The 25352-nt window shown below is 52.0% G+C and overlaps 1 protein-coding gene across 1 annotated transcript; it reads right to left on the minus strand.

Moving 5' to 3' along the window:
- Positions 1-857: 857 nt before the first annotated feature.
- Positions 858-4330, minus strand: LOC131290641 (trithorax group protein osa-like). Its single transcript, XM_058319804.1, has 8 exons — positions 3989-4330; positions 3477-3874; positions 3109-3401; positions 2507-2741; positions 2218-2427; positions 2030-2092; positions 1568-1869; positions 858-1306 (listed from the first exon to the last, which is right to left on the minus strand). Exons 1-8 carry the CDS (start codon positions 4328-4330, stop codon positions 858-860), a joined length of 2292 nt encoding a protein of 763 aa, XP_058175787.1.
- Positions 4331-25352: the final 21022 nt, after the last annotated feature.

Consider the following 25352-nt stretch of genomic DNA (forward strand, 5'->3'; position numbering starts at 1 on the left):
TGTGTTTTTTTTTTTGAAAATTTTTGTTGAAGTTTTATTTAATATTTTTTTTAAGATTTTCAATACTTACTTCCAAAATCCAGTATACAATGTAAGGGTTAATGTTAGGTTGCCGGTCATCAATGCGTACTTCTTCCCTGTTTGATCAGTATACGTCCGTCTGTTTGTCCACTTGCCAGGATGGCAGGTGGCGTGTGTATGCGTACTGCCACTGTTTACTCTATACGGTTTGGGTTTTGTTTGGTTTTTTTTACAATAAGAGTCACTGTCCTGTCAGGCTCTGCACGGTTCCTTGCCCCTGGATCGCCGTGATCATCGCATCGTGTTTGGTTATCTGCCACGATCCAGATCCCCGTGCTAACGATTTGTAGGAAAATGCGGTAGTTTTGCTATCTCTGTTTGCTTGTTCACTGTTCGCTTTCACTTTTGATTTATCGCGTGTAGTTCTTCATTGTTCTCTACATTGTTGTTCTATTTTCTACTTCTCTCCCGCTTTTTCGTCATTTTTCTCTCTTTACCTCTGATGCACGTTTGATTTCTCCTAGATTTGTTTAAATTAACCTCCATGGTTCTGTTAGGAATTGTTTCGTACGGATATCCGATGTTTAGCCACCTACTCGCGTGATGAACTGGTCTTCGATCCACTTACTCGCACATACATTGCACAGGATAACTACCATACGGACATGCACACACATACTTTCGCTCTCTCTCTCACACACACAAACACATACAGACATGCACGCAAGGCAGCAGATCGTCAGCGTGGTTCACCAGCGGGCAGTTCCACCCGCACGACGGTGCGAGCCGACGGGCCTGGTTCCGGAACCGGAAACGACCTAACAGGTCAGGAAATTTCATGTGATACCACGCGTCCCGATCTCGAGCAGCTTCGGCTCGTGGCCGACGTTGTTGTTCAGCTGCGACTCCATCGCGTTAATGTTCGACTTGAGCCGCAGCATCTGCAGCTCGACGCGGGCATTCTCCCGCTTAAGCTCGGTTATCTCCTCGTCGAGGGCGAGAATGTCTTCGGCGCCGCTGTCCGCCGAGCCGCCGGCGCCGGTCGACGAGTCGGTGGCGGCGGCGACGGCGGCCGGCGTCGATCCGACCGGGGCCGGTGAGGCGTGCTCCTGCGAGCCGACGCCGTGGCCGCCAACGCCGACGCCCGGGTGGCCGAGGCCAGGCAGTACCGTGGACTGGGCCGGGGCCGGCGCTGGCTGCGGCGGAAGGGCCGGGTGCGGTGGCCCCACCAACAGCGGGCCGGGGCCCGCCATCTTGACACCCGGGTTGTAGCCCGATGCCAGATCTGGCGACGGCGACGGTTGGAGGTGGTAGTAACGGTGTTGGTTGGTGGTGGTAGTGGTGGTAGAAATGTTGACGAGTATGTACACACGCACACGCACATGCACACACAAAGTAGGCGAACCGTGGGTCGCAGACACAGGGCACGGACAAGTGCCCCCCGATAACAGATACGGATACGGATACGGATATACGGACAGAGATCGGTACAGGTTTTAGTCTTAACAACAGTACTCTAGGCTTGGTCAATCCTCGATTAGCTTACCGTTGAAGGATTTGGCCGTGGCGGACCCCAGCCCGCCCAGCACGGTGTCGGTGTCGGCGTAGCGCGGCTTCTTGCTGGACGGCGCCTGCTGGCCCTGGGCCGTCGGGCAGCTGGCGACGGTGCGGTGCGTGCTGAAGGTACCGTCGACGTGCCCGTTGCCGTCGCAGCCCGGCGTCGGGCAGGTGAACGGCTCGAACTTGCCGGCCGCGGCCTGCGCCATCGCCGCCTTCGCCTGCTCGATCGTGCCGCCGTTCTCCAGGATGTGCATCTTGTTGCGGAACGCGATCGGGCAGCCGGACGCACTGTTCAGCCGTTCGGTGTCAGCGGGCGGGAAAGCGGGGGGGAAAAGCGGATGGAGGAGCGATGAGCAGCTAGTAGTAGGCTAAGTCAGTATGTTTTCGGCGATGGTCGCCGGGTTTTTTTGGGGGGATTCCGTTCTTTGTCTATCGAGACGATGCTTACCTTCGGTGTGAGAGAAACTTGCCCGTCGAGTGGCCAGAACCGTCGCATCCCGGGATGGGGCATCTACGCCGAGAGAGAGGGAGATACATAACGATACAGAATATATAAAGACACATCATCAAACATGAAGAAGTTGCTAGAACTACATATAACTCGTAAGCTAATACTGGAGAAGCCTCAATTGTTACCTCAGGGGTTCCGACTCCTGACCGTCGCGTGGCTTGCTCTTGGGTTTCGAGGCGCGCGGACAACCGGACAGGCTGCGGTGGGACGAGTAGTTGCCGGTCGCATGACCCGAGCCGTCGCAGCCCGGAGTTGGACACTTCAGCTCCTGCGATTGAGAGGGAAACTGCGGCCGCTCCAGGCGCTGGTAGCCGGTGAGACTGCACAGGAAAGAACTGCTTTGGTTAGAATGGTAACGACGCAACGAGGGCGAACCACTAGCGGCTAGCGGTGTTTTGCCTAGGAGGTACCTACCCAGCCTTCAACAGGTTATCGTGCGGCGCTATATGCTGGCCCAGGGACGGTGGCGCCACGAAGCTGGCGCTCGAGCTCGCCGGGTAGGCTGAGGGCACTGACGGCGGGTAGACGGTCGTGCCGAGCGAGCTGGCGTACGGGCCGCTGTACTGGTAGGCGTTCGGAGCGTACCCCGGATAGCCGTTGGAGTAGTCCGGTTGCACCACCATCCCGTAGCTGGCATGTGGACTATAGCCTGGTGGTGGAAACAGTGTGTGTACGATTACTTGATTTGTTTCCCAACTGGCTGGAGAGATCTTTTTATTTTGCGTTGCCTTGATCAGGGTAGCAATGTAGTTGTAGTTCTCTGATTTACTCGAACTCCAGCTCTAAAGTCATGTCTAGCTAGTTAAGTCAAGTCCACGCTATGTCCAATTTGAAAACCTGTTTCCCACTTGTAATTGAAACTCCTTTAGTAAGAAGGGTTTTGTTTTGGTTGGGATTGGAGTATTAGTACCGCTACCTCTTATATCATCCACTACTAAGAACCTGTTTTACGGGCCAGAATTATCAGAAAACAACCAGTAGCCCTTTTATGAGTGGTGTTGGAGCTTGGAACTTACCACTTTGATCGCGATAGCTGTCCGCGTAGTAGGAGCCGCCGCTATCCGGCGTTGACTCTCGGCTGTACGGAGCAGACGGTGGCTGCGGTCGGGCAAAGCCCATACCGAGCGGACGCTCTGCCCCGCCATTGTAGTCGTTGCCGTTAACATCTGGGGGCGCCCGGTTGTCCGACACCTCGCTCGTATACACGCCGTTACCGTTGCTGTTGGGTGCAGGGGCGGTGGCTGGGTTGCTACCGTTGGTAGGGGCCGCACTCTGGCGGTTCGTCTGGAATTGGGGACTGGTGCCTCCACTAGGCGACCGAACGAAGTAAACGGAATGTGGATAAGAGAGTGAACCAGCACTTCGGCAGGAGCTGGAAACTAACCTGGTGTTGGAGCTCAGGTCCAGCGACGATGGGGGGCTACTGTTGCGTCGTTGCACCGGGCTTGGCTCCGGTTCCGGGCTAGCGGGTGCTAGCTTATTCACCCGCTCATCGCCGGCCCGGCGTCCGCTCGGCGAGGGACTGCCGGAGCTGGCCTTGTACGGCGGCAGCGGAGGGCTGCTCTCCTTCACGCTGAGATTGATCGCCGAAAAGCCGGGTGGCATAGTCGTGGCGCAGGCGGACGGATCGTAGTGGTACATCGGGCGCGGATAGATTGGCCCGGTCGTCTCGTCCAGCTCGACCTTCATCATAGTGTGGTGTGGACGCGAGTCCGACGCAGGTGATACCAGTCCGAGATGATGATGGTGATGGTGTGGATGGGGCGGTTGGGGTTGCTGAGACTGTTGCTGATGCTGCTGCTGCTGCTGCTGCTGCTGATGCTGCTGCTGCTGCTGCTGCTGTTGTTGCTGTTGCTGATGTTGCTGCTGCTGTTGCTGCTGTTGTTGGGCAGTCACCTCCGGATGTGGTGTACTGTCGGCCGTAAGATACTTCTGTTCGTCATCAATGATGGACGGCTGGCCGTAGCCGTACGCAGCCGCCGCCGCCGCAGCCGACGGATATAGGTTGGAGCGCTGCGGCGCATATGCGGTGTCGTAGCGCTCAAAGGCCGTCTGTGGGGCCGGCTCGTACGGGCGATGGTTCGTGAGGTGACTGACCGAGGTGTCGTACTCCACCAGCCCACGGTTGGTCGCCATTGGAGAGGAGAGTGTGCCCATCTGGATGTACGAGCGGCCATCGTTGAGGTCCGTGTAGCGCAGATTATCGCGCGTCACGTACGAGTACCCGTTGTCGATCATTCTGACAAAGAGTTCCTTCTTCAACACTATTCTTCTCAAGGGTCGTTAACTAGCAAACCACACACTACACACAGTTCACTGACAGATGTGTTCGCACTACAAGCGTCCGTTAGATTTTCGATTTCGGTCTCTTGTTCCACAAAAACTTCCACACAGTAGTGTCACTTGGTTCAGCTGGCTGCTCCAACTCCAACGGTGACGTCTTTGGAAACACTCTGAACGACGATTCCAGGTAGCACGTATTCGACGACGACGATGGTGATCATAAAACGATTAAGATCCACCGATGGTACACGCATGTAAAGGAAAAAAGGAGGAAGCAAACGAATATCTATAGAGCATGAGAGCGATTTGGGGGGAGAGAATGATGACGTTATTCCAAACGCCGGAAGATGTTTTGATTACACGCCACTCTTACAATCTCCTACGCTTTCCTGGTACACTTTCCATTCCATTGTGTTGTGGTGGTATTCTACACAAGTCCCGGGAAACCGATCACAACTAACCCCTTTGACATGGTCTAACGAAATCGACAGCCTGGTGCGTTTATACAAAAATATAGCCGCGTGAACAAGTACGGCAAAAGGCGTACCGAAAACACGCAGATCGTACTCTACTGGAGGAACTCCAGGAACCTTTCGACGAGAGTCTTCTCCCCGATCCCCCCACCCGTTGTACGTCGTGCGTATAATCAATAAAAATTATGAATGTCACAAGTGCTCTTTACTGTCAACATCACAATTATATGAGCAGTCTCGGAAGGGGATGTTGCACAGCTTCGTCTGTGAACTATGAGTAGTGTCTATCCGGGCTGCGCCGGATGGTACACACCTACCTCCTTTCGTTTTGCACCCACCAGACAACCCCCCTTCTTATGCTCCCCGACGTGACTTTAGTGGCATTCGTTCCGTACACCGGCTTCCGGACTTCCGGGACGCGTTCCGAGGAACCCCGTGCGGAAGCAACTGCTCGTCGATTCGCAGCGTGCGGAAATAAAACGAAAGCAATTGTGGGTGGAGTGGCGAAGTCGACGACGCCCGACAGCGACAGCAGGCAGGGCAACGTTCAGGTGCGACTGCTAAGGGGTTCGCGTTAGCCTTAGCCGTAGATCCTTCGGCTCCTAGATTGGGGGCAAAGGACGGCTTAACATGGTTTGCGAAAGGAATGAGGACTGAGACGCCCGCTGGAGGGTGGAGCAGGAGGCTCAGAAAGAATAAATCACATTCTCTCCCTAGGGCTGGCCTTGGTACTCGGGGTACTACGGATGGATCGCAGTCTCCTCGCACGGCGACGGCAAGCGGATGAAGTGAATGATTTTATTTCTGTCGCAGAGATAAATATGACGGTTATTATTATCTGGCGGTAGCAAACCGCATAACCATGCATATAAAAACCCAAACCCCTTCCTATCGGTACTCTGTCCTTTTCTGGTTGACTTTTTCGGATCTCATTTCTTCTCACTGTTCTTGCCTCTGCAATTCCCTACCCGGGGGACCTCGCAGCGGAACTTTAGGATAGTGTGAGCGCATCACACAATCCAGTCGCTCGAGCCGTTGTTTGCGTCCACCAGAGCACTGGGGAACCGGCGTTTCGAAATCTCGTGTTGTAAATCTGGATAGCAAGGATCCGTCGCACTCCAGTCGCAAGATCTGGGGATGCAAAATTAACACATTTTTGTCCACCCAAGCCCCGTCGTCCAGGGCGTTCGAGTGAGGAAGGAGAGCACTCTCGTGGGACTGTTCCAATCGGGGAGAAGCAGTCGAAGTAGTCTCGGGAATGTCCTCCGAACCTGACGAACGAATCGGGACATTATCGTGCGGGCCCGGAAAAGGGTTATAGTTTCTCCAAAACGGGATTGCGGTGTATCTCTGCCGTGTTTTCGTTTCCCCGCGGGAAACTTACCCCGTGTTAGAGTTAGAGCGACGGTGCGATAGCAAGACGGCCAGCCTAGGGAAGCTGACCGGGGAGCGCCGGGGCTTTATTTTGAGCTCATTATCTTTTTATGGCCTGGTTTCGCCCACCCGTTCGGCTCCGCGTTGGAATCCCGTGCCCGGGGCCCGAGGCCATCCACGCCATCGTCATTGGCGCTGCGGTTCCGGTGAGATTTCTCGAGCGATAATGGATTCCGATACGGCACATCTCGGGCGAAATGGTGGCCAGTTTCGTTTTACGGCCACCATCGAGGGACCAGAACAAACCGACACTGCCAAGCATTGCTAGGTCAACGCCTAGCCACTAGGAACGCCAATGGTGGCGTCGTTTCTACCCGATATCGGAGAAGCCATTGCTTCAGCGGACTCGGTAGTCTTTGCTCCCTAGAGAGACTTCATCTCTTAAGCTCAATCGTTCGTACTTTCCAACATCCACTTGTTTTGAGAACTATTTAACACCCAACGGTAGTTCCGCACTGGACAAAAAGTATTGTGAAATACCAGGTCACACACCGAAGCGCACGAGAAACGGCTCGATAACTCTGCAATATCTTCAAAGGACGTCACTTCCCGAAACCTTGTGTCTTGCAACATGTTGACGGCCGAGTCTCACCACCCAGAGTACTCGGTGAATAGTTTTTCCTGTCGATGCCCGACCCCTAGCTCTGATTTACAGTTACAAGCGATATTCACCTCCAAACACACACGCGAGCATAATCACAAACAACACCAAAAAAAGATGGTGTTGTAAACAGATGTTTCAGCAACAGAATTTCGTGGCCGTTTAATAGGCAACTTGTTTATTTCATGTTCTCGGCACAAAACCCAAACCGAACGCGATGAAGCAACTATTAGGAGTTGTGCCTCAGGCACCATAGGGTGGTGTGGTGAAATACGGCCGGAAATTTCACCTGTACAGCTTTTTATTATGTTGCTTTTTTAGTTTATTTCTGTTGTTTAGGCGTAACCCAAAGGGGTTATGATAGCCAATGGGGTCCACTGCCTACTCAGTGCCACAGTTCACGCAGCTCCCGCGCGGGCCTGGTAGACCTCGCTGCGCACTACAATGTCGGCACGGGTTTCCATTGCCGTGCTGCGGGAAATTGTTCGTGACACTTTCAGCTTCAACGCCATCCGCGTCCTGTGTGCGGCTTGGCACAGGACCGTACAACCAACTTCGATCATGCAATCGTCAAGGAAATGTCACGAGCCTGTAACGTGTCCTTCCGGCTCAGCTGTGTGTGCCTTTTGGGTGAGGAAGTATGGGCAAGACCGAGAAGGAATAAAAGAAACGCAGTAAGAAATAAAATAACGGCTCCTCCGCGAAGGGCGTACGTCTAGCATGGAATATGTTTCGCCATTAGTGAGCGCAATCACGACGATTACCTTCCTCTTAGCACGCTACGGCCCAGAACGGATATCGGGTTTTGATTACCCCGTCATGGCAGCTTTGCAATGGCAGAGTTCTGACTCTCCTAGTCACCCGCAACGCTCCCCTTGGTGGCACCTGTGGTAGGACATTTTCTAATTTCTTATAACTTTCTTTGTACGCCCCTGTTGTGCCGCTCAACCGTTGGCTTAGGGGTCTTTTATTGACTGCTAATCGACCCACCAGACGGTGGGTTTCCTAACCCGCTATGGCTCGAAAAATGAGCAATTTCCGTGAAGCCAATGACAGCCGGTGCGTGCCGGTGGTGAGTTTCGTTTTATGGCAGCTGTCAACATTCTGCTTCTCCAGGGGTCCGCCTGGAAACAGGTGCATGAAGGGTAAAAGTGGCGACACGGATCGTCTGCAACTCGACCAAATGTAAAAGGACTAGCAAAGGAACCACTTATAGTGCGAGCTGCACAAAAAGAACGTTGTAAGACAGCCACAGGGTCTTTCACGAAAAAAGACCATCGCTTTCGGAGAGCGTTGACTCACTGGCACATATACTCAACTTCACTTCTATCGACTCCCCCTGTACGCTATAGTTCACTGTCCGACTGTGACGAGTTGTTTGCAGTGGAAGTATCTAAGAGATGCCGTCACCAATGCTACATACCGATCGCAAGCTGCCGGAATGTGTCTTCCATCGATGCTCATCGACTACTGCGCTGTGGGGCAGATGACCTGCGGTCAGTTGATAGAGGGCTCGGGCAGCGGATCGGCCTAGCGGTGAGTGCGCGAGCGCGTTTGTTTGCCACCCTAAGAAATAGACCCTAATGGCGATCCTCAGCTGAACGCGTGAGGCGCAGTACCGGGCCTGCGGTGCACTAGCAGGGCAACGGCATTCACATGGGGAGTTTCACACTTGGTGCGGCGGTGGTGTGGAGGGCACCACCGCTCAGCAGGACCGCGCATGATACAGAGCGCACCGCCCCCGTACAGGCATATGCGTACAGTAGACACAAACGGATACTCGAAGGCGCACACTTAGCTAGGCCGGGTGGTGCCGCAGTGGTTGATAGAAGAGGTCGTGGCACACCGGATGCCAGGAGTGTGTGAACCTACGGAAAAGTAGCCCATATGATAAGCACCGTGTGAACTAACTGGAGGTCTACGCTCTAACTAAGCTAGCACGATCGGCGTGAGAGCCTTAGGCGCCTTGAAGTCTGTCCAGCGTTGCCGCTAGGAGTTTTCTGGTGAACTTCTGCTTCAGAACGGCAGTCACAGTACGGTCCATGGTTGAGGCCATCTAGTACCTCAAGATTGCACAAATAAGTTCTAAGCAACGGGAATAGTTCCCAAGTGAAATTCTACTACGAGACATCTCTATGCCAGGACCAGGAATCAGGTGGCCATTACTGCGATCCATTGCATTCTTTCATTCCACTCTGGAACGCGTTGCACACACACACACACGCACGCACACCCAAGGCAGGGACACAACATCGACACAATGTGAACAGACATACATACCTGATGCTGTATAGCGGGTAGGGATAAACTTCCACCTGCACGGAAGCTGCCCTTTGTTCGGGCCACGACTGAAGCGAACACGAGAACTGCACACAGAAATGAGTACGTGTAAACACAGCTGTTATCACTGCTGAGGGCTAGGACGATTCGCTAGGCAATGGTGGATCACTTCCGCTGGTAGATTTTTTGTTTTCGTTGCCAGCACACCAGGATCAATGCAGGATTGATTGGTAGCAGAGACACTTCCCTACACTCGGCACACAAAAAACCACTCGGGATTTGTTTTCCTTCACTTGTTTGTTTGTTTGTTTGTTCGATTAGTTTTCCGCGCGCGCGGTTGTATGCACTTCCGCAAGGAGCTCAAGGCTCAGCAAGGATGGGAACCGAGCTCGCCGTGGAACCGAAGCACGACTGGACTCGACCGAGGGACCTACAGCGACTGGCAGAAGCACGCAGTGCAACAGCGCGACGAATGCCTTCAGTGCCACAGTGCACACAGCGTCCAACACACACAGGCAGCCGAGGTTACAGCGGGAACGCACGGGAACAACGCATCTTCACCTTCACCGAGCTTGCAACGTACTGACTGGCCACGGACTACGCTGGCACGCTGGCGAGCCGAACCCGACCAGCGGGCGTCCCACGGCGCCGAACTTCCCCGAACATCCTTTCGGACGGCCTTCCTGCTTTGCGTGCGACCACCCACCATCGCACGCGAGCGAGACGGCACCACTCGCCGCCCACGGCGTAAAGCGGATGTCCTTGGGTTTTTGCTGGAGATGGCGCTTCGCGATGCGCTTGCGCCCCGAAGAGGGACCGAGGCCGAGTCCTGCAGTGCTGGCGCTAACCGGGTGCCGAAGCGACGCCACTCAACCGACGGATTGGCTCCGTCTTGTCCCCGGCCCCTCCCCGCTCCTCGTTCGCATCCGGCGGGGAAGCAGCATACCGTTGGATCCGCCTCGCACGAACTGCGCCTGAATGTAGGCACGACGGCACAAACCCGACCGTTTCCGAAACGCCGCAACGGCGCAGTTGCACTTGCACTGCGGGAATGCACCTGCATTTCGAATGCACCCAATCCCCGACGTTCGCCAAAACGCGCTGGCTATCTCGCCTCCCCGTTCGCTTTGTTTTCCCCCTCTCTTCTCCCCCCCACCCCCGGGAAACTTTCCTCCCTTCCCTCCGGGGGGGATGAGTTGTTCCGGGCACGTGATGCTCAACACCAGGGAGCACCACTTTTCGGATTCGCGTGATAAAGTTTTGCCACGAGATGCCATGCGATCGATACTCCGACGCACGCCTTGCACGTTGTTTTCCCGTTGATCAATACAATCTTTTTTCCACTCGGCCAAAGTGACGAGCTGCAAATTCGGCAGACGGACATACATTTTAACCATTTCAAATCAATCGGAGACGCAAAACGAGGATTACTTTAGCACAAACAAGATGGAATATTCGCTTTATGGTAGTTGAACCCGAGTAGGGAAACAATAATACAAGAAAACAACAATCCGTTTAAGAACTAAGTTCTAAGTACTCATCATTCGAATTTGGATATTCGTAAATTAATATACTTCAAACTTAACTTAACATTGGATACTTCGTTTAACTTCGTTTTGTTGCTTTCGTTTCCAAAGATCATTAGTATAGAAGTAGACATAATTTAGAATTGAAACAGATTAGAATGTTACAATAAACTGCATAATTCGTAAAACAACTTCTCGACATTCTTTAGAAGTCGTTTTTGAGGAATTTCGGGACGCCATTTCTTAATTATTTCAGCCTCCCATATCTAATGCGACACAAACAAATTTGTAAGTGCCCATCAACTGCAATATTCGTAAATAACTCACTTGAAATATTAAAAAAGCTATTTGTGCTATGAAATTAATTTTTTAGTTAAAGATTTCCCGCTCAATGTTTGTTTATCATCGATCCTCAAAAGGGATAACATGCGATACTCCTAGCATGGTGTTGCATGACATTTTTATATAACTATTCATAGTGAGAATAATAGAAGGAAAATATATTAAATAGCAAAATGAATCGTTCAAAGCAGCAGACAATCAATTTCCCACGCAGCCGGGGAAATTCCTCCAGGTGCAGTGAGAATGCGACAATGGGAAAGGAGAATAAAAAAGAAAAAAGACCGAATGCCTAACGTACGGGGCGAAAACATCGAATCAATTATTTAACGAGAAGAAGACGAAACACAAATACCACGGACGGAAAATGCGACACTCGCCAGCGCAAGTTGACAGCGCAAGTGAACCGAAATGACAGGCTAGTGATGACCCGTTTCATCACAATCACCTACCCCCCCCCCCCCCCCCCCCCTCCCCCAAACCACAACCGATATCCTTTCTTTTTTTTTCTGGTTTTGTTATCCTTTCTCCATTCCGGAGCAGTTTTTTCCCACGGCCTGCAGCTGTTTGACTCACCTTGCACCAAGGTGGGAGGTTGAATGTAACACGAGCGAGAAAACAAATACACCCATACACGCGGGTGGTACGGGAGGGGCGGGGAAATAATGTTACCCCGGGTTCGCCTGGGAAAACCGCAAAACGACCACTTTGGTGAATGAATTACGAAACACACACACACACCGGGGGGGGGTTGAAAAAAAAGGTTGCACCACATCGATGTTTCACCGGAAAAAACGGAGGAAAATCTCCTCATTTAAGCCTTCGGCCCCGCCAGATGTCGCCAAGAGGTGGTTTCTAAATATTTTATCGAACCACCCCCCGCTCCCAGTCTCCCAGCCGCAGGGTTGGAAAAGCGAAATGGGTTCCTAGAGTGCAGATACACTTTTTCTCTGCTGCCGAAGGTTTTGGGGGGAACTATTAAATTATATTCTACCCGAATGGGAAGGCATCGGGAGTGGGCCTTTCCACGCGAAGAAGAGTTTACAAATTGGGTATATTTCTTGGTGTAGGAGTACAACTAAATATCTGAAGTAGGCTTCTCTAGGGATCGATTGATGATTCTTCCTTTTTTCTAAACGCATTGTCCTTTAAACGTTCATTTGAATACTTTAAGAAGAAAACGTGATTTTCCTTGAACTGCATACACCCCTTAGTAGGTCAGCTTTTGGAAAAACTAGCCTCTTTTTAATTTGGAGGAGCTTTATTCATAAACTTACACAAACTTATAGTCTCTAGATCAGAGTTCTCACGCCAGTGTGTTCATTTTCTTGTAAACGGAAAAGCATAATTACTTCCATCGAAGCGTTGGATCAACGTTAGGCTAAAGGAGCAGACTTTCCAATCGGTTGATGTCTTCAGGACTTAAGGAGACGTCTCATATTTTCTTCATTCGGAATTTTATTTGGACCGTTTATGTGTTGTTGCAGATTTGTATCTACATTCGTATACTACTCCGATCAAAAGCACTTCATGTCGCATCAATGCAGGTGGCGTTTAGTTACTAAACCCTTTGGAGAATCTCCCAACAACCAGCGATGGCAGAACTCTCGGCGAAGCAGCTCGAAAACCGCACGTCACTCCGCACCTGAGTTGGTTCTGATGGTTTCGGTTGTGGATTGTGCCCGGGAGTAAATTGCTAGGCGCTTCCGGCGCGTTCGGGAGCTCGGAAAAATGCTAATCAAATAAACCACAACAAAGATGATCCTACTGTTGGGCGCCCGGTGCGCTCTCTGTCTCTCTTGAGATACCGGGGATTGAGAGATGGCATGATCCGGACTCCAGGGGCTCAGGGTTCGCTTCCGATGGTAGAAGTAGAGGAACCCACAGCCCGAAACCGCACATCCTGGCGGCCGAGAAGTACTACCCTAACCACCTACCCGGCCTTCCCTCCACCACAACCCGAAAAGGAGCGCAGGCCACGTGTTTACCTACGGAAGAGAAGCAAAACCACCCGAAAGGGGGCCCCCGCCTCCTCTGGATGGTGCCAATTTGAAAGGGATATTTTTCCGCTTTCATGTTATCCCGGGTGTAGAGCCTCCGGTCATTCCATCCCTGTCCCCGTCTCGGAACCTTTCCTCCCCCCCGGGGTAGCTATTCTTTCCTCCCTATCCATTCCCACCTGGCACGTGCTTGCGATGATAGCCCGTGTTTCGTACCGTTTCTATTATCGGAAGTCCGACATTCAGCGAACGCCAAGAAATTGGAATAAACCATCATGAAGCTCCTCTCATCCCGCAAGTGAAGCAGGGAGAACCAAAAACCAATCCTTTACGAGGATGGGAACGAGGGAACGAGGTCACTCAGGACAATAGTTTAGTGTATAGTGAAAACATACATCTTCTGCATTCAAGCACTCCCACAACTGACTATATCATGTAATATGTTTTTCGCTTAAAGAAGCTGAAGAAGCGGCACGTTGAGTTCCTCACCGGAATGGGCTTCTGGAGTTTAAATCCTTGAGCCCTCAATCTTCTCGAGGGTAAACAACGCCTTTGGCCTGATAACGACCGGACTTCAAACAGGGTGACGAGGCGATGTTGAAGGCTTGAAGGTCGGTAATCGATGCGGTAACGGTGTCCATCGTTCACCCTCCGGTTTTAAAAACCGAGTCCAAAGGAGATGTCGGTAAAATTGAAAGGGAACCGTTCCTTCTTTGGAGGCGAAACGTTCAAACACACCCAGAGCTGGTTCGTTTTTCGGCTTCGCTGTTGGTGAACGGATCACCTGGCACTTGCGAACATAACGTGCATGTTACCAACAACGCCGAAGATGAAGTAAACCGGCAGAGGCGGGGGAGCTTGCTGGAGTATGGAGAAGGAATCTTTAATGAGGACGTGACTGGGTTCGAAAAACATAAATTAAGATCGAAGGCAGTAAGGAAGACGACACCGACACGACAAACCATCATCATCAGCAGCAGCCCGGCCGCCCTAAGCACCCTTTTGGAGATAAAAGATTACCTAGAGGCTCACGGAGGCGCCCAGGGTTTAGGTCTGAGAGGGCGCAGCTAATAAGCGAATGTGGCTGTTTCGCGTGCGTGGAACCCATGGACATGCTGGCGAAAGGAAAAACTAAAGCAAACATACGCACACACGCACAAAAAAAAGCGCAACTCCCGCACGATGAACGACCCTTCCGATCAGCGGGAAACGGGCGACGGAAAATGAGATTTACTTCCGCACTTAACGTCAGTGGAATAAATTAGTGGAATCATTTCGGTTTAATTTCCAGCGCACAATAAACTGCCAAATGAAATTTATACGAACGGAGATTGCGTTACCCACCATAGGAGAGGGGGGAAGGAGGTGCAGGGCGGGCGGGAGCGGGGCATGGATGATGGGATGCTGGTGAGCATATCCTTTCGGCCTAATAAAGCCGAAAATCCCCAACGCTGAGGGGGTAAGGGCGCTTCCATCGAACGCAAACCGGATTATTTGGCCACCGAAAAGCGACCCATTATCGTCCGGCAGCTGGCATCCTCCGCTAGCCCCGGGGTGAAGTGGCCAGCGGGAAGGGCAAGAGTGTACGTAGTGCGTGGCATAAATAAGGAATTAGGTCCTTGGACGGTAACCCTTATCGCTCATCCCTTTACCCGCACGTCACGCTGATGGCCGTAAGATCGATCAGAGAGAAAGGACTGCGTTGGGCTCGAGCTCCTCCGGACCTGTCGGCACGGCGGTGGTAGAGAACACCCTCCCTCCTGCTAGGGCGTGTCCCATGACCAGCAAGCCATCTTTAAATCATGACAAGTCCGAGCCAATCTTCGTAAAGCCCGCGTGTGGGCGGGTGTTCGGTTCAATTAAATTGCGCCTCGGTACGTTTATGATGTGATGATGAGTTTCCATCAGGGAATGTTGTCCTGTGGAGGAGTCCCCTTCGCTAGAAGATGCAGTGACTACCGGTTCGTCAGCATGAATGTCCACTGGGAAAGGCTACCTGGGAGTGTAGAATAGCAAGTAGTGTGCCTAAAATAATCCAGAAAACAGTGTTTGTTTGCCAAACTTCCATTAGTTGGTAGTTCAAAGGCAAGATGATACCAAATTAAGCTGCCAATTAAATTAGGACCACCCTGGTAACGAAGCCGAGGTGGAACACAGTCCTGGTAACCGATTTTTATCCATTCTCGACTAAGAAAATAGTTGAACCACCATTTTAAACTAACTTGATGCTGTTGACTAACTCCTCAAACAATCATCAGATAGGTCCATCTAGACTCTTAAGTATAGGCAACTGATTATCAAACCGCTACAATTTAAAGACTCATAATTTTCTTTCCTGACGAATCATTAGGTGATACTACAATTTAGGAAGGCAAGAGAGATCCAAATAAGTAAGGGGTTATCGTTGGCAACACTGGAGTACTTATAGGCAGATCTTCCCAAAGAGCTAGATAAACTCGGATATGGTTTTGTACCACTGTCCATTGTACTCAATCACTCAACAATGCGTATGTGTTCGCACCTTCGCAAATCCTCGGCGTCAAGACGACTTGCACCGAAAAAGATGTGCCCGGAGGGCACGCTTCGCACGCCGTAGATGAAATCCTCCAAAATAACACACACATACACGGTAGGGAACCCTGAATCACCGACGCACACGTACAGAAGCAACGGAAAAGAGGGGAAAAAAAGGACACGCCAAAGAAAAATACCGGAACCATCCGGAACTGAAGACGTGCTTCAGTTATTATGTATGTAGATTAGATGTAAATATCTTCCCATTAGAGCACCCTTGTTGCTGTTGGAGCGTGGCGTGCTGAGGAGCCTGAGCCACTCCCCGGGACGAGTCCCGTCCCGTTGTTGTTTCCCAGCGCGACCACCGATCCCGAACGGGATCAGGCGGGCGCAATCAAGCCATATAAGCCGGCAGACAACCCGCACGGATTTCCAGAACCCCAGAAAGGGAGTACTGGGTGGGACCTCATCTTCGGCGACGACAGTCGACAGTCTTCTTCGCCGGGTGGATGCGGATCCGCCGAACCCGATAAGTCGTGCAGACGGCGGTCCTTCCGAGCATGGCGATATGTATATGTGTGCCGCTTCTGGTGCTTCCGGATATCCGGATCGGTGTACGGCTCGCAAGCAACAGTGCTGGAGGGCTGGCGCGTCGGGAACTCCCGGAGTCCCGTCCCTCGGCAAAGGTTTAAGTCAAATTTAAAAGGATAAAATGAAAATCAAATTTACATAATATATTAACCTTTTGGCTGGCTGGCAACCGCCAGGGTCGTCATGCCCCTTCCTCCCACTGTTGTCCATCCTTGGACCGAGAGAGATAGAGAGAGAGATTGAGACACGTCCTTCCTTCCATTTTTCCATTAGCACTGAGATGAGTGTTTTATTTGCAGCCTCAACTTCGAATCGGGCTTAGGTGATCACCCTTGCACCTCCGCATGGGGCCTCTCCACCGGATTAGGACCCTACGGCCGGGAAAGCGTTAAGTATCAACACCGCGCGGTGGTACATTCCTCCGGTGGAAAACCCTTTCGGCAGTGAAGCTGTCTACCTAGGTCAAGGTAACGACGGTGGAACTTGTGCACCGACCTCACCAGGCTGCTCCTCTAGGACGAGCTGGTTGGGTAGTTTTTCCGCACCGAGAACTCCAATGTTTGCCCAGCTTTAAGCCTTGACGCAGCGCGCTACGCGCTCCCGGACAGCGATGAAACAATCAACTATCGATTTTTCCGACTCCTGAGTTTCTTCCCCAACAATCGACTCATCGACGTTGACTTTGTTTTCCTTAAAGAGAGAGAGTGGGGATCGGTTCCGGCCTGGTCCGGGGTCGGTGAAAAGTTGTTCCACCTCCACCCCACTCGGTTCCCCACCCCCCAGGGTTTTTTTTGGAAAACCCACCCATCTTTTCCCGACTAAAAACTTTGACCTTCCGTAACCTAGCGTGGGCTGCTGAGTGGCGGAGACAAAATGGTTCGGGACTGCCAACGGCGGGTCCCTGTGGCGAGCCGGTACCCCTTTTTCACCGTGCACCCTTTAGCTACACATACACATAGGCATACACCTATACGACACTTTCTCCCCGGAGGGTTTTTAATTTTTAATTTATTCACCAACTTTCGCCCAATCGCAAAACCCCGGGGTGCGTCCTTTTTCGCCCTCTTTTGCCCATCGCGTTTCCATCACCGTGTGTGTGTGTGTGTGAGGGTGTCTGGAGAGTGAAGGTGATGGACACGCGGGCCTCGGGAAAACTGGGCCAACAACTTCCCGCGTTTGGCTTTGGACGAGGGCACAGGAACAACATCACAACACAGCGTCATCCTGAAAACGTCCTAGTTTTGTTCTCCCAAGATCTCCACCCGCCCTACACCCCAGCCTCGCCCAGAAATCGGTCTTGCGGGAACATGTTCCAACCGCTCCAAGGGCGAGGAACCAGTTCCCTCCTCGGAGGCAAGATCCGGCCGGCGCTTTTCACCTCGGCATCGGGCCACCGAGATTAATGCTGCAAAGTTTCTCACGTTAAAGTTTCACCAGACACCGAACTCCTCCTCCCCCTCCCCCTCCCCTCGCCCACCACACCACCAACTAAAGTGTGCTCTGCCTAAATCCTCTCGTCCTTCCATCTTCGATACAGACTGGTGGCCCCCGCTCTTACGGTTCCACCCCCTCCCCCGCTATTTTTCCACACCGCCCAAGACATTCTTTTCCATTCCTGATCGGCTTTCGGTTTTGCACGCGAAGAGTTAAACCAAATAGGAAAAAAAAATTAATGGAAAAGCCCGGCTTAGAAAAGGCAACAGGCAGGGAGGCAGCGCGTTTCCGGAGCTCACTGCGCGCCGAAGATGGCATTTTCTTGTGTGTGTGTGTGTGTTTTGTGAAATGGAGGGGAGTTTTCTTCGTTCCCTTGTTTACCTCCTCCTTCCCCTGCCGCTTCCCTTCTATCGGTTTGACGCGCTTGTCTTTCGCGTTTTCTCATTATCGCGAGCACAGTCTGTGACTCGCGCGCTTTCTCGTTAATTCATTTTCCTTTCGCCTTTGATGCCAGTCCAGCATCCTTTTCTTCACGAGGGTAAGACGCCTTCCTTCGACGACGGAAGCACACCATGCCGATGGCGAACACTAAAATACCCGGGGACGATACCGCAAGTCGATGGAAAAACGACGCCGTTGCGGTTTTACGAGTGGTGGTTTTATAATACTCTTACGCTCGGCCCAGGAGTGTTCATACTTTTTCCGCGTTTTCCCATCCCATCTGCCTTCCAGCCCATCCTCCCTGGAAGGTAGTTTACAACTTTCGGCAGCCCGCGCCGATTCTTTTACCTTCCTCCCGCTAGCAAGGCCTTTGCGTTTACGCTCGGTTTGGGTTCCTTTGGGGGCTCTCATACGCAAAACGTGGTACCGTACCGAGGGACCGAACTAGCGGTGGTGGTGGTGATGAGGGTATCTTATTTTCATAATCTTTAATGAAAAATCGATAAATTTAAATTTTCAAGTGCAGGCCTCAGATATTCCAGTTTTTGAGCGTTTTTTTTTTTCTTCTTCTTTAGCTTACTTTCCCGACCGGTGTAAGACGGTACCGAGAGAAAGAGAGAGGGCGGTTCAACCCCCTCCCACCACGTTGTCGTCCTGTGGAACAGATGGGAAATCCATTTTTCAGGACCGAACCCCCACCCGGGCGGCTTTTGTCCGGGAGTTGCTGACGGATTTTCGCAAATTAAGTCCTCCAGTTGGATTTACTCTCTCCCTTCTTTTTACTATCTCCCTCTCTCTCTCCTTCTCTCTCTCGCACCCCCTCCATTGTTTTGATCTCAGAGGACCTCAGAAGAGGGAAGGCCGATGCGGGGTGTTTGGGATCGACGATTCGTACACTGCATCTAACATAAACATTCAGCGCCCTAGTCATATTTTCCCGTTTTCCACTGGCCGGCCAAAAGAGCCCCCTACCCCCCGCCACCTCATGCAAATTGGAACTCTGGAAATTGGAAGCCATTCCGTCGGATTCTTTACTGTCTACGAGCGGGACCGAATGAGCCTTTTTCTCTTTAAGTGGTTTTGCGCAAGCAAGAAACCGTTCGACTCCAAACACAGCCTCCCTTTACCTTCCGGCCGGGGTGGGGAGGGGAGGTGTGCGGGGAGAAACCCATCTTCACTCGTTTGTCCTGCAATTGTTTTTACAGCCGGACCCGAACCCCCTCCCCCTTGCGCCAGGGCAGGGAACGCAATACGGAGAGCAGTACGCAAAAGTTTAAAGGACGAATTAGGTTAACAATCATATTTTATCACCTGCAATCCAGCACCGGATAGGAGTTGAGGCTCCGGGGGCTCGGGGAAACCAGGCACGTCCGGCCGGTTGTGCCCGATCGTGTCCGCCAGCTGTTTCATTATGGTGATTACAGTTGCATCATTCGGCAATCAAGTCGAGCTCCCGAGCTCAAGGGGTCAGACGGGGGCGTCTCTCCGGGTTTTTTACGACTCGGTCCTCTGCTTTATTGCCGAATTATGACATACGGCGATGGTGACGGTGTGAAGTAGGGATTGTGGAGTGTAAGTTTGGGTTTTTACAGGCCCGACAGTCTCGATGGTGCGAGTGATGCGTGCATCCGGAACGTGGCCAACATATTTCCGATGTCTGGCTGACTGCAAGGTTTGACAGTTTGGCGATTTTACACCGAGCGACTCCTACGACAACTTACGTCCAAAATATTATATTCTTATCTGAAGTATGAGACTATAATACTGTTGTACATTCTCTGCCAATTCTTGAATTAGTTTTGAATTTTAGAATATTGCTGTTCAGAATATTATCCTCCCAAGGTAAATAGTCTTTGGCATGCGCCAGGAAGAGTCCAAAACATCTCCTGATGACAGATCTGAACAATCAGCCTCTGTTCTTGTTGGTCGGACGCTATTCAATATGCGCCAGATGCTAATTTGAAGTACAAACCACAGCCTGGTGTACTCCAGGAAGAAATTATAACTGGCTCAAAGAGAGATTTGGATCCAAATTTAAGAAACCCCTGGTGATGACCTGGTAAGTCACTTGTCCATTGTGGCGTGCCCCGAGTCCGGGACTAGAAGTTGACGAAGGGGATTACTTCACCACAATTCATCACACCCATCGGGTCTCGAAAGAAAGTTGCAAAAGTGTGGACACTAGAGACACACCTCGGACACTTCAGGCCAAACTACAATGTTTGGCTGTCGAGTGGCACCGGCACATTTACAAACGTGCTGGACTTACCTAAGACCTAGTCCTTGCTTCTTCCAAACTTGCCTCCCCGGTCTGGTTGCGTCAAGAAGTGCCGGACTTCCTATGTTGTTGTGGCTCGGTGTCCTCAGGTTCGGTAGCTGCTGGCAAGGCGCTTTCAACCGATGATGACGATGACGTTACCTGTTACCGGAACGTTCCCCTTTGGCCTCATCTGTAAGGCACGCGCACCTAGAAACATTGGCGAAAGCCAAGACGTTGACGGTTGTCAACGCTATCCCTTGACCGTATGATTAGAGTAAATTGCTTGCAGGGCTTTTACCCGCTCCATACGGGGAGGGGCGTCTCGACAACGACGATGGTACGGGCTAAGAACGGTTCTCGACTCGCACCGAAAAGCACCAAAGAAACGTTAAGAGATCCTTTCGCCGGGAAGGACCAGCGTCCGATTCAGGCCCGCCTGAACTTAACCTCCCTTTTACCGGACGCGCTGCCATTCAGTGCAAGGGCACCGAAGCGTGACACTTCCTGTTTTTGGTAACCTTTCGCCACTCCTACTTCCACAATCACCGGCAACCCTTTCACTACCCTCGAGTTCCGGCTTCGAGGCTGGGAGGGGGAGCATGTTCCTTTTACGGCCGGCAAACCGGGCAAGTGATGGTGGTGCTTTTGATGTGATTTGTTGTTTCAATGCTAGCTTTCCCTTCTTCTACTCCTCCTCCTCCTCCTCCTCCTCCTCCTCCTCCTCCTCCTCCGCCTCATCCTCCTCCTTCTTCTGGCCAGTTGCGTCGTAGATCGACACAACCAGAATGTTATTACATGTCCTTTACCGCTCACCCATGACGTAAGCTGGGCCCTATTGTCCCTTTTGACTCAACGGTTCAGCCTCCCACCACTTCCTCGTATCGTCCTTGGCTACGTACAAAGCACCACGATAATCAAAGCAGGAAATGGGTTTAAAATTAAGACACTATTTAAACAGGCCATTCGGAGCGGGGGGGGGAAAAGGGCGCAATACCCCTATGCTCGAGATGTTTGACTACGGAAGATGCGAAATGGCACCCGGGACAGAAAGGGACCTTCGGGGTGAGCCGCGCACCGAAACACGATCTTAAGTGGCTTCCGCTGCTTGCTGCGGAAGGGTTCCAGCGTTGAAAGGGGCCACTCACCAGGCGGGAGAGGGCAGCGTATGCTTGCGGTTCGGGTTCCCTCGATCTGTTCCCTGGAGTGGTGCTGGATTTGGCAGGTTTATTGATCCGGGTCCGGCTCCTTGGCAGGACCTGGCTCCTTCGGTCCGGTAAAAGAAAGGATTATGGGGGTTACTCGCAATAAAGCAATTTGTAACGGTGAAAAAGATGTTTGCTCGCCCGGACGGGGGAGGGCAAGGGATGGTGGCATTTGCGAAAACTTACGACTCTTCCTGGGGCAGGCGCGGGAGGAGGGGTGCTCAGGAATCCAATGATTCATTTTATTGATCTCACATGTTTCGATGGACATCTGACACGATCCGATTTGTTACGACCTTTTTACGGTTAGCTTTGAAGCTGTTGTGAGTGGCGTACAGCCGAAGGCGAACGGAGAGCCGCGGGTGGATGGGTTTAGAGTACGTTTCTCTTATTAAACAACCACACAACCAAGGATATAGGAAGCAGTGCCCTACTCGAGAGGCTAAACGACCAGTAATAATCGTTTCTTTTATAGCGATTGCTATTCGTGGTAATATGTGCGACGCCACCAGCGATTTAGTATGAAGTATGGTTGGAAAAGGGAGGGAGGGGTTGATGTTGGGTGTGTGCGATGATTTCATTACCCACTACTTTCCCCACGAAGACGTAGAACCCCCCGCGAAGGCTGTGTGTATGAGATTGGCATGCTAGGAAGGAACTTCCAGGCAGTTATCTCTCAAATCCCGAGGAAGCGCAACTGCCAAAACCACACACACACACACACGTACAGTCGGCGGTCTCTGGCAGCGAGTCCACCCGCCCAGCAGGCTCACGAAATACGAACGGTACACAATCGAAATACCGCAGACAATAGCATTAATGAGATTAGTCTCCGCAAACCCCAAAGACGGCGCTACCATTTACGCCTCGTGTGGCGACCCCGCGGAACGGCTCTCGAGCTGGCACCGGATGTGTCAGGACAGGGTGGGGATGTGCCGTGTCTCGGGTTTCTCCCGATTTGCTTCAACGCCGTACACCTTGGCGCTCAGCGATGGCGAACTTACGAATTGGTTATCCACTCCAGAACCACTTAACAATTCCACCTTCAGGAAGGTGTTCCCAGGTCTCTACACCATTCCTCAAAAATATTGAAGTCCCAAATGAATCAGCTCAAATCAAATATGGGGCGATATAGATTGCTGCATGTATTCTCTGCCGTTTGGAGAAGGTGTACTCCAGAACACCAAAATGTAGATTTTCCTTTTAGCAACAATTTGCCACCACTGGCTGTTGGTTCATCTGTCAGGCGCAAAAAAGGCGAGCCAGAGGCGGAGACCAACCCGCTTGCCATCCGACTTAAGCAGAGCGTTGTGTTTATTTGCTTTCACTGCCGCTTTAGCAGCGTTGCGCCCCGGTTGCCTCATTGTCACCGCGGGAGAGTACAACTCCTGCTGGGGGAAACCCAGCGGTTTCGAAGGAAGCTGCCGGCGGCTCGCGTGAAATCAATTAATTTAATTACTCAACGACAAGCCGGAGTAGGTGTCAGTCACGCCACCGTAAATCTTGGCGCCACTGTTTTACCGCGCCGAGATGTACGTTGTGCGGAGGTGTTCGATTGCGAAATCGAATCAAATCGAACGTCTTTAACGGGAAGACAGGGGAGTGGACCCCTGTTGGCATAAGGTTTCCAACTACCTGTAGAGTAACTAACGACCGGTGCGCTGGAAACGGTGAGGAATTTCTTTTTAATGAGTCAAAAACGCCGTAGTAATGACCTGGTATGACAGATGTCAGACGTGTAGACGTTTCGCGTCTGTCAAGTTTTCTTGAGTTTCAACCAACGCTGTCCAGCCTATGGGGGAAGGGGAATACACCTGCAGTAACGAGAAAGTCTGAAGGAATGAGTTCCCCCACTTCCTCCTAACCCTTGATTCCCCTACAAAGTAGGACGAGATCTGAATGTTTACCTCTCCGTTTGGTCCTCAATTTGCACTTCACGTTCCAGAATTCACGTTGGTCTCCCGTCTTAATCCGACAACCTTTCAATCAATATTCGTTTGCCTTCCAGCTCCCCCAGCCTCCCTCCGTTGTCCGCTTGTGCTAAAGGGGGTCATACTTCCTCCGGGTTTTTATTACCACTCCTCTTCCCGTCCACGAGCCAGTGCAACGACAGTGGCCGGAAGTGGAAAGAACGTGGTCTAGCTGGGTAGGATTTTGACGAAGGCGAATGCCACCGCCACCACCACCACCACCACCACCATTTACATAACAAATCCGCTCCGAGTGACGGCCCGGGGTTCGCCGTTTTGCGCCCGTGGTTGACGTTTGTTGTCACGCTCGCCTGATAACCTAATCAACTTGTGTCAATAGAATCGTCACGGTGTTCCGGTCAGCCCGGGACCATTCACCCACCGGTGCCTGGTGGGTGGAAAACCCTTTTCCTTCCCGAGCGAGTCGAAAGCGTTTCCCGTGGCGCAAGCCGAGATATTCTAATTTCTCCTCAACCGAATCGTCGCCGGGCGTGTGCGGTCAATGGTTGATTTTGTTTGGCGAAGGTTGGGGAGGCAACAACTTTCACTCTCTGGCACCTCTTCAGAATCCCCTTTCGCCCCACGATACCCCCTCCACAGTGCGCTTGTTCCAGCTGCGAGCAGCGGTGTAATCAAAATTTAAATTATTTATTCACAATCGTCATCTTCGGCCATCACTTGTTCCTGGCGTGGCAACGGACGTCCACCATCGGGAACAGCCGGGTCCCACGCAAAGGAGCGTTTTTCGGCAAAGCAAGAAAAGAAACGGGCAGAAGAAAATGTTGGAACGTACGTGAGGAAGTGGTCTACCCGACCATTTACGTGGCGTTTTCCCGACCCGGCTGCGGAAGGATACGTGCTGTACCACACAGGCACAAACACACGCACACCAAAACTGCAAGGTACCCGACCCAGCGAGCGTACCCGGGGGGGATTGGAATTTTCTTTTGTCTTTGCCGCTCGGTTGACGGTTGTCGCGGAAAATTGACGGCCTGATGGGAAAGACCGCGGCTTTTGACTGAAGACCGTCGCGCTGGTACGAGCGCTGGTGACGGATGGGTCCACTGCTCGGGAGTCGTTCCGGTATTTTTTGCCTCCTCCCGAAAGGCACGGTGGCATCGCGGTGAGGAATTGTATTTGAATATTTAATGACTTCTTCTTTGGGCCGGGGACGAAGATTACGGGCCAGGGGCCGGCCGTTCCGTCGCAAGCGAAAAGGAATGTACCAGGACGGTGCGCCAGCTGCCGAGTCGGGGAAGGGTTAATCATTCCCTTTTCCAACAAACCGGGGAGCGGTGCCGGTGCCGGTGAAGAGTGGATTACTTGGAAATTTTCACTTGCTGGCATCGCCCGGTTTAAAAACGCTGACAGCTCGCTTGTCACTCGAACTCGGTTTCCGATCTCTCCTGGGCGCGAAGCGAAAAGGGAGAAGAAAAAACCCGCGCCATCGACCGTACACGATTTGCAAGATCCTTTAAATTAAACCCTATCAGTGGTGCCCGGTGAAGCGAAACCGCTCCGTTCCACTCGAGTAGGCACTTTTGAGGCCGACAATCTGCCACCACAAGACGCTTACCGGATTCGGTGAGGGAGGGGCACGGCGTGGAGGGAATTCAGGGGAGAACAAAAGGGTACGTTTTAAAAGGAGGTGTGAGGGAACACTACCACTGCCGAGTGCGACCATTTTTCTCGTTCTTGGGAGTTCTTGGGGGTTTTGAAAAAATCAATTCGTGGTAGGGAGAGAAGTGTTGTAAATGAACGGAGCGCGGAGGGGAAAAGGGTGAGCACGGCAACAGGGAGTCGCAAATGGAGTGGTTGGCCATCAAGAGCCGCAAGTGTCAACGCGTTAAGCGACCCAAGCAACACTGCCTTTCGGTGGCTGGAGCGGGGGAAGTTTTACGGCAGAACACAA

Source organism: Anopheles ziemanni, chromosome X (genome assembly GCF_943734765.1).
Source record: "Anopheles ziemanni chromosome X, idAnoZiCoDA_A2_x.2, whole genome shotgun sequence".
NCBI classification, from domain to species: domain Eukaryota; kingdom Metazoa; phylum Arthropoda; class Insecta; order Diptera; family Culicidae; genus Anopheles; species Anopheles ziemanni.